The sequence below is a fragment of the Zea mays genome, chromosome 7 (assembly GCF_902167145.1).
Source record: "Zea mays cultivar B73 chromosome 7, Zm-B73-REFERENCE-NAM-5.0, whole genome shotgun sequence".
Taxonomy (NCBI): Eukaryota; Viridiplantae; Streptophyta; class Magnoliopsida; order Poales; family Poaceae; genus Zea; species Zea mays.
Genome location: NC_050102.1, coordinates 4,017,718 through 4,024,866, shown reverse-complemented (window position 1 = coordinate 4,024,866; position 7,149 = coordinate 4,017,718). Strand labels below are relative to the sequence as shown.

The window sequence follows — 7,149 nt, the reverse complement described above, 5'->3', positions numbered from 1 at the left end:
ATCAGTATGAGGTCATCTATATGTACCTCTCTCTCGCCCCTCCCGTGACAAGTTTTAATACGTGGTCCAATGCGCTGCCAGTAATCATCGTGCAGTGGGTGACCACGACTGTGTTAATGCAACAAACGTACATCCAGGACCATGTTTTTTTGGCCTCTAATCTTGGCCTCAACCTCAGTCAAGAGCGCAGGTTTGTATATGTTTGGGCTCCCTTTTCAAAAACAAAAAAAAAAGAATGTTAACAGTATGCTACTGATCGAACTACTGAAGGCAGTTTTTGTGCAGCGCTTGCAAAAACGGGCTTTGTTTTTTATACTTTATATTTAAGAACAAATGAAAACAGTAGTAATCATACGTGCAATGCCTCTCGTACAGTCGTACATGGCACGAACTAATGCCTCGTTCCCATACACGTCTTATATGCAATCCGAAAGAACAAGTGATAATATACAGGGTCGCTAATCATACGGACACGTTTGCTAGTTTTGTTATGGAAAAAAAAAACAAAAGTCTACCGAGTGAACCACCGGAGAAAGTATAAAATAGGGTTTGAATTCGAAGTGGGATAAGCACGTCGGACAGCGGGACAGGCAGGCAGGCCGTCCGTCCATCCGAAGCAGCCTGTTTCTAGCTGTCCAACCACTCTTTCTTTTAATTTTTTTTTCCATCGAATACTACTCATAGAAAAAAAAAACCCCAGCTTGTGTAGCGCTTCGCGGGTCCTACGTGCCGCTTTGGACCCACCGAGCAGTCTGTACGAAAAGTAGGCGAGCAGAGCAAGTGTTTTTTTTCTCTGTCCGCAAAAGAAAAGCATACTACTGCATCAGCTGCGATTGGATTGGAGAGCGATCGACAGGGGCAATGGAATCCCAATGATTGCGCCCGTGACACCATTTGTCTTCTCATCTTAAAAACATTTCTTAGAAAATTATTATAGCGAAACGTTGTGTAAGCTGTGAGATAGTTGATAGAATTTATGTTGACATGCTTATGTATTATCATAATCTAGATATCTAAATTATATAATCCATCTAATGTATTATTATAATCTAGATATATAGATTATATAATCCACCTAATTATGTTATTTGTTTACCTCTCAACTTATTTAAACAGGTCCATAATCAAAGCCTCAGACTAGCTCTATTTGAGAACTACACAGTGCCACAGTGGGATGCCTTTGGACCGGCCTGTAACTTTTATCGATTCAAACCAAACTAATTTGATTTTTACAGGCGAAGGGACACAACTCTAATCTTTCACTGCACCGCAAAGACCTCCCGCGCCCAGTGACAGCAGGACCGGGACTCCTGATGGCATGGCAGGCTCACCGGCACCGTGGGCCCACGAGCTACGGCTTCCGCCGCCGCTCTGTCCGGCTGGTCCTTTTCGCCGCTGGCCTGGTAAAAAGGCGCGGTAAAATCGCTAGCCGTTGCTGCCAGGCTGCCCAAGCCGGCGGGTAACGAAAAAAGCGGCCACAGGGGCGACCCCACGCTGCCCCACCGCAAAAGCGCATCGCATGCAGCTGGGCTGGACTGCACTGCACTGCACTGCACTGCAGTCCACTACAGTAGACAGAGAGGACCATCCTGAACCACCTTCTCACACTGACATCTGGGATCCACTAGCGAGCGAAAGAAGGGCGCGCGACAGCTCACGGGATCATCCAGGCTGGCCGTGGGCCGCCAGGCCTATGATCCCTCGTCACCACTCCTTCCCCATCGCGGAATTGAAACAAAACACACCACTCCACCCCATCCATCCCACCCCACCAGTCTCTGGCAGGTTCTCCCCCCCACCCCTCTCCGTCTCCGATCCCGTCCGCATTGCTTCGCGCCGGACCAAGGAGGAAGGGTCGGCGTCGCAGGCATTGCGGTCTGCTAGCCACGAGGGCCATGGACCCGTGCCCGTTCGTGCGGGTGCTGGTCGGCAACCTGGCGCTGAAGATGCCGGCATCGGCGCCCCCCGCCGCCGCCGCGGCGTCCGGCTCCGGCGTGCACCCGGCCACGCCGCCCTGCTACTACTGCCGCATCCGCCTCAACAAGCTGCCCTACCAGACGGCGCCCGCGCCGCTGCTGCCGGCCACCGAGGAGGGCTCGGCGCCGGCGCCGGCGTCGTGCGCGGCCGCCTTCCACGCCTCCAAGGCCGACCTGGACCGGGCCGCCGCCAGGCCCGCGCTCTTCCTCGGCGGCCGCCTCCGCACCGCGCGCCTCAAGGTGGCCGTGTACGCCGGCCGCGGGGGCGGTGAAGGCGGCGGGAGGCTGCTCGGCAAGCTCGTCTTCCGGTTCGACCTCAGGCGCGCCGTGGCCGAGCCCTTCGTCTTCCTCAGCGGCTGGTTCGACATCGGCAAGCGCGGCGCCGGGAAGCCGGCGGCGGCCAACGCCGCGCGCGCGCAGCTCAACCTCACCGTCCTGGGCGAGCCTGACCCGAGGTTCGTCTTCGAGTTCGACGGCGAGCCCGAGTGCAGCCCGCAGGTGCTCCAGGTTAAGGGGAGCATGAAGCAGCCCATGTTCACGTGCAAGTTCTCCTGCCGCAGCAACAGCGACCTGCGCTCGCGGTTAGTGGCGGTGGCACCAAGTTCCTTCCCCCCCCCCCCCCCCCCCCCCCCCCCCCCACACACACACACACACACACACACACACATTGCAACCGCAAATCTGGCCGCAATCCCTCACCATCGATGGTGGTCGATCCAGGTCCGTGCAGTCCGACTCGGGCGCCGTCGGCCCGCGCAACTGGCTGGCGAAGCTGTGGTCCGAGCGCGAGCGCGAGCGCGCGGGGAAGGAGCGCAAGGGGTGGTCGGTGACGGTGCACGACCTGTCGGGGTCGCCGGTGGCGCTGGCGTCGATGGTGACGCCGTTCGTGGCGTCCCCGGGGACGGACCGCGTGGGCCGCTCCAACCCGGGCGGCTGGCTCATCCTCCGCCGCCGCGTGGACGGGACCTGGACGCCGTGGGGCCGCCTCGAGTGCTGGCGCGATCGCGGCGGCAGCGCCGGGGACGCCCAGCTGGGCTACCGCTTCGAGCTGGTGCCCGACCACAACAGCAACGTCACGGGCTCGGGCGTGTGCGTGGCCGAGTCCGGCGTCCCGGCGGCCCGCGGCGGGCGGTTCGCCATCGACCTGACCACGGCCGGATCCCCCGGGCGGGGCAGCGGCGAGTTGAGCCGCCACGCGCTCTGGCCCCCGGGCGGCTTCGTGATGTCGGCCGCCGTGCAGGGGGAGGGCCGGCGCGGCAGGCCCTCCGTGGAGATCGGCGTGGCGCACGTCGGGTGCGCCGAGGACGCCGCCGCGTTCGTCGCTCTGGCGGCCGCCGTCGACCTCAGCATGGACGCGTGCCGACTCTTCTCCTGCAAGCTGCGCCGGGAGCTGTCGGCGTGAACGGCGAGGGGGGAGGGAGATTGGGTGGTGATCGGACGAACTTGTTTTCGTTGTTTGTCTGTAATCCCGCTGAAACTGGACTGTTCGTCTTCTAGGTGCCTTTTGTAGCCTAGAAGAAGCCATAAAACTGGGGTCTGGGGTGAGCGAGGCGAGGTGTGTGTTGTTGGGTGTTTTCTTTTTTTTTTTTTGGATTCCCAGCCTCTCCGCATCGTGCTGCTACCGAAGTGGTAGAGATCAAATTTTCAAAGCTGTTTGTGCTGTTCGTCGAGTGTTCTTGTTGTGACCTCTGTTGCCTGTACCTCTGAACGCTTCCCATTTTGCCGCCGACGTCTCCTCCTCGTGGGAGAGGGGCCTGACCGAAGGCTCCTGCCGCAAGCAAAGCGTCGCGTCGCGGCGCGGCGAGTAGAGAGGATCCACCGCCATCGCTCACGTCGTGTGGCGTGGCATGGCAATTGGCAACCACGCTCAGATTCAGAATGTTGAATGAAAAAGGGACTGTTTGGTGCGTCACACTTTAGCTAAAGTTAGTAGTTTAGACTAAAATTAATCGTTTTCAAATTGAAAAACTAATCTTAGTTAAACTAAAATTAATCGTTCAAATTGAAAAACTAATCTTATTTAGAAAAGTTAAGTAAAGTGTGATAAATTAGGTAGCGAACCAAACAGACTTAAAATTTGTAAGTTTTTTATTCGAACAAAAACACACTTGCCACCTGATGTGCTCGTTGTTTGTCATCAACAGAGATACTTCTCGGTTTAATACAAATGATTGAAAGGGTTCTCATGCAGACCTCGTTCCCATCTATTTACACCGTGTGAGTGTGACAACCACTTTTTTTGTCTCATAATATAATACATGCTCTCTCTATGCATACTTATATCAATACAATGATATAGACACAATTAAATATCTTTTTTGGTCTTTGAACCAGAGATGGTTAACAGGTGTAGACCTAACCCAAAATATGAGTAGGGGCCTTGATAGAGGGTTACTAACAAATAGGCCTTTATAATTACAGTAAATAAGTTAAAGGGTCCACTAAAACAAAAAAAAATGAGTAGGACCCGTGCCCCCATTTACCCTAACGTCGGTCCGTCCCTGGTGGTTACGCCTTATATACTGGAACGAAGGGAGTACTTAGAGCTTAACTTTTTTTAATTTCTTAATCATTTAGCTTATAATACCAACTCCTTAATATATTGGCGCACCAAAACCAAAGGGTGACAACAGCCAACCATGCACATCAAAACTGAGGGTGTTCCCTTCATTCTAATGTGACCTTCGGCACTGTTCTCACTCTTAAAAAAATGATTCAATATTTAATGTGGAGTTGTGGACCTTCGTCTAGAGATCTTCTCCTCAACACCCTCGATGAGGTTGGATTAAGAAAGTGCATGGTCATGCCAATGTGATTTAAAAGTTAATCTTGATGTGAATAAAGAGTTATTCACAAGTTATAATCCACTATAAGACTGATCAAAATGTTGAGTTAATATTGTTTAAATTTAATATTGCAGGATCGCCTATTCACCCACCTGTAGGTGCTCACAATATCAAGGTTTTAGTCGATATGATCTTTTATGTGCACACGAGATTCAATATGTGCTGCTAGACGCTGCTATTGACTAATGGCTCAAAAGTTTTTTTTAATTATGGTCGTCTACGCAATAACCTAACGGTCACACACTTAAGGGGTTGGAACAATTGCTGGATGACCAACTGTAATGTAAGTGGGAGATTGTTGAATATATGTCTAAAAGACAATTATGATCCATGAGAATGCTAACAGGCCTTTAGGGTAAAAGCCATTAGCAAGGGTTTTTATATACGAAGGTGCTAGTGTGTTTGAGATGAGCATCTTAGATGTCGTCGGAGCCTCTCTTAGGGCTATAGACGCTTAAGATGTCATCGACGTTTCTCTTGCTACGCATGTAGTGCTAGCACACGAGTGTTACGTGTGGATGCCACCGCTGCTGTTAATACAGTATTGATGGATAAGAGGATGACATGTTGTTGCTTCTGCTTTTAGGCAATGATGTTCGTCTACTTCCACTATATCAACGCGTTTCTGTTTCTCTGCGCCACGTGTCTAATGGTAATAATACGTGATTTTTTTAATCATATGGTATCTTGGTTGAACGTGGTAGATATGTTAGTGAATAATGTACCCATTTTTTGAACGTGAACGACACAGTCTACACCTAGCCCGCTACTAGCCACAGCACGTGGTCGATTCGGCTCCCTGTCACGTCGTAGGTATTATACAAGTTCAAAGGCATCTTTATAATCGGTAGACAACACATTATAAATTTGAGGACCAGTCCAGGTTAATCCAGAAGAGTACACGCAAACTCTATGAGACGAAGTTAAGGTGACAATGAGCTCTAATTTTTACACTATAAGATTTAAGTATTAGATCGGATTAGGATCGAGTTCACCCATCCGAAGAGTAGCTCCATTCTACACAGCTTCATAGGTACTGAACAGAGATTTGTTAGTACAAACATGATACGAGCAAGCAGAATCGAGGATCTATTGGGCATCATCAGCAGCACAACCAGCAAAGATAATAAGAACATCACCATTATCAGAATTATTTTCGGATGCAACAGAGACAATACCACCGTTCTTACCCTTCTCCTTGTTCCTCTTCTCCCTTGTTCTGCAGTTTGTAACAGTTCTCAATTACATGGTTCGTCTTCTTGCAGTATTTGCAAAATAATTCATCGGATGGGCCCCTTGACTTGGAGCGACCCCTCTAGTTCTTTCCCTTTCCTTTGCCACCTGAGTTGGACTTTTTCTGCTCAGTGCGGCCATGGACATACAAAGCTTCTCCACTCGAGCCAGCAGCATCTTCCGAGTTAACCATCTGTCTCATCTTTTCTTTCGCAGTCAAAGCTTCATACACTTCAGCCACGGTTAGAGTATCACGACTGTATAGGATGGTATCTCAAAAATTGCTAAACGATGCAGGGAGGGAACACAGGAGAAGAAGAGCTAGGTCTTCATCATCAAACTTTACCTCCATAGACGTCAGATCGGCCGCGATCTCCTTAAACACCGATATGTGCGTCAGAATGGAGCCTCCTTCCTCCAACTTGTGGGAGAACAACTTCATTTTGACATGCATCTTGCTGGTCAGATCCTTTGACATACAGATCGACTCCAGCTTCAACCAAAGAGCAGTGGCGGTTTTCTCCGTCAGAACCTCATGCAGGATATTGTTAGACAGATGAAGGTGAATATGTGCGAACGCCTTATGATCCTTGTGCCTTTCCTCATCAGTCCATGTCCTGGCGTCCTTGTTGCCAAATCCATCTAGGGCATCATCCAGGTCGCGATCAGACTACGAGAGAATCGCCCACATCTTCACCTGCCACAGCGAGAAACACGTGTCGAGATCCAGCAGCGGAAGATCGTACTTCATTGTCATCGACATCTGTGCGCCGGCAGGAAACCCTAGCACACCGATCACCAAACAACTAGCTCCGATACCACTTGTTAAGAATGAATATGACACAAAGAAAATCAATCACAGAGAAGACACAAATTTAACGTGGAAAACCCCTTCAAGGCGAAGGGGAAAAACCCACGGACGCCGGCCAGCAACAATCTCACTATTTTCGGGTGGTTACAGATCGTAGGAGATTTACAAATGAGATGACTATCTCCTGCGGCTTACAAAGATGTTTATAGAGTTGAAACCTTAAAACGAGTAGGAAAGACGTCGTGCTTGAAAAACAGCTCGACGATGGGCCTCTGCTTCGCTT

The 7,149-nt window shown here is 50.8% G+C and overlaps 1 protein-coding gene across 1 annotated transcript; it reads left to right on the top strand.

Moving 5' to 3' along the window:
* The first annotated feature begins 1,765 nt into the window (after positions 1 to 1,765).
* Positions 1,766 to 3,637, top strand: LOC100501471 (uncharacterized). The gene is made up of 2 exons (NM_001368224.1): positions 1,766 to 2,557; positions 2,697 to 3,637. The coding sequence occupies exons 1-2, from the start codon at positions 1,896 to 1,898 to the stop codon at positions 3,376 to 3,378; spliced, it is 1,344 nt and encodes a 447-aa protein (NP_001355153.1). The 5' UTR covers positions 1,766 to 1,895; the 3' UTR covers positions 3,379 to 3,637.
* The last annotated feature ends 3,512 nt before the right edge of the window (positions 3,638 to 7,149 follow it).

Excerpts from the sequence above, each read along its gene's own strand:
- LOC100501471 (NM_001368224.1), top strand. The coding sequence starts at position 1,896 with ATGGACCCGTGCCCGTTCGTGCGGGTGCTGGTCGGCAACCTGGCGCTG. Across the intron at positions 2,558-2,696 it reads AACAGCGACCTGCGCTCGCG|GTCCGTGCAGTCCGACTCGG; the intron begins GTTAGTGGCGGT and ends TGGTCGATCCAG.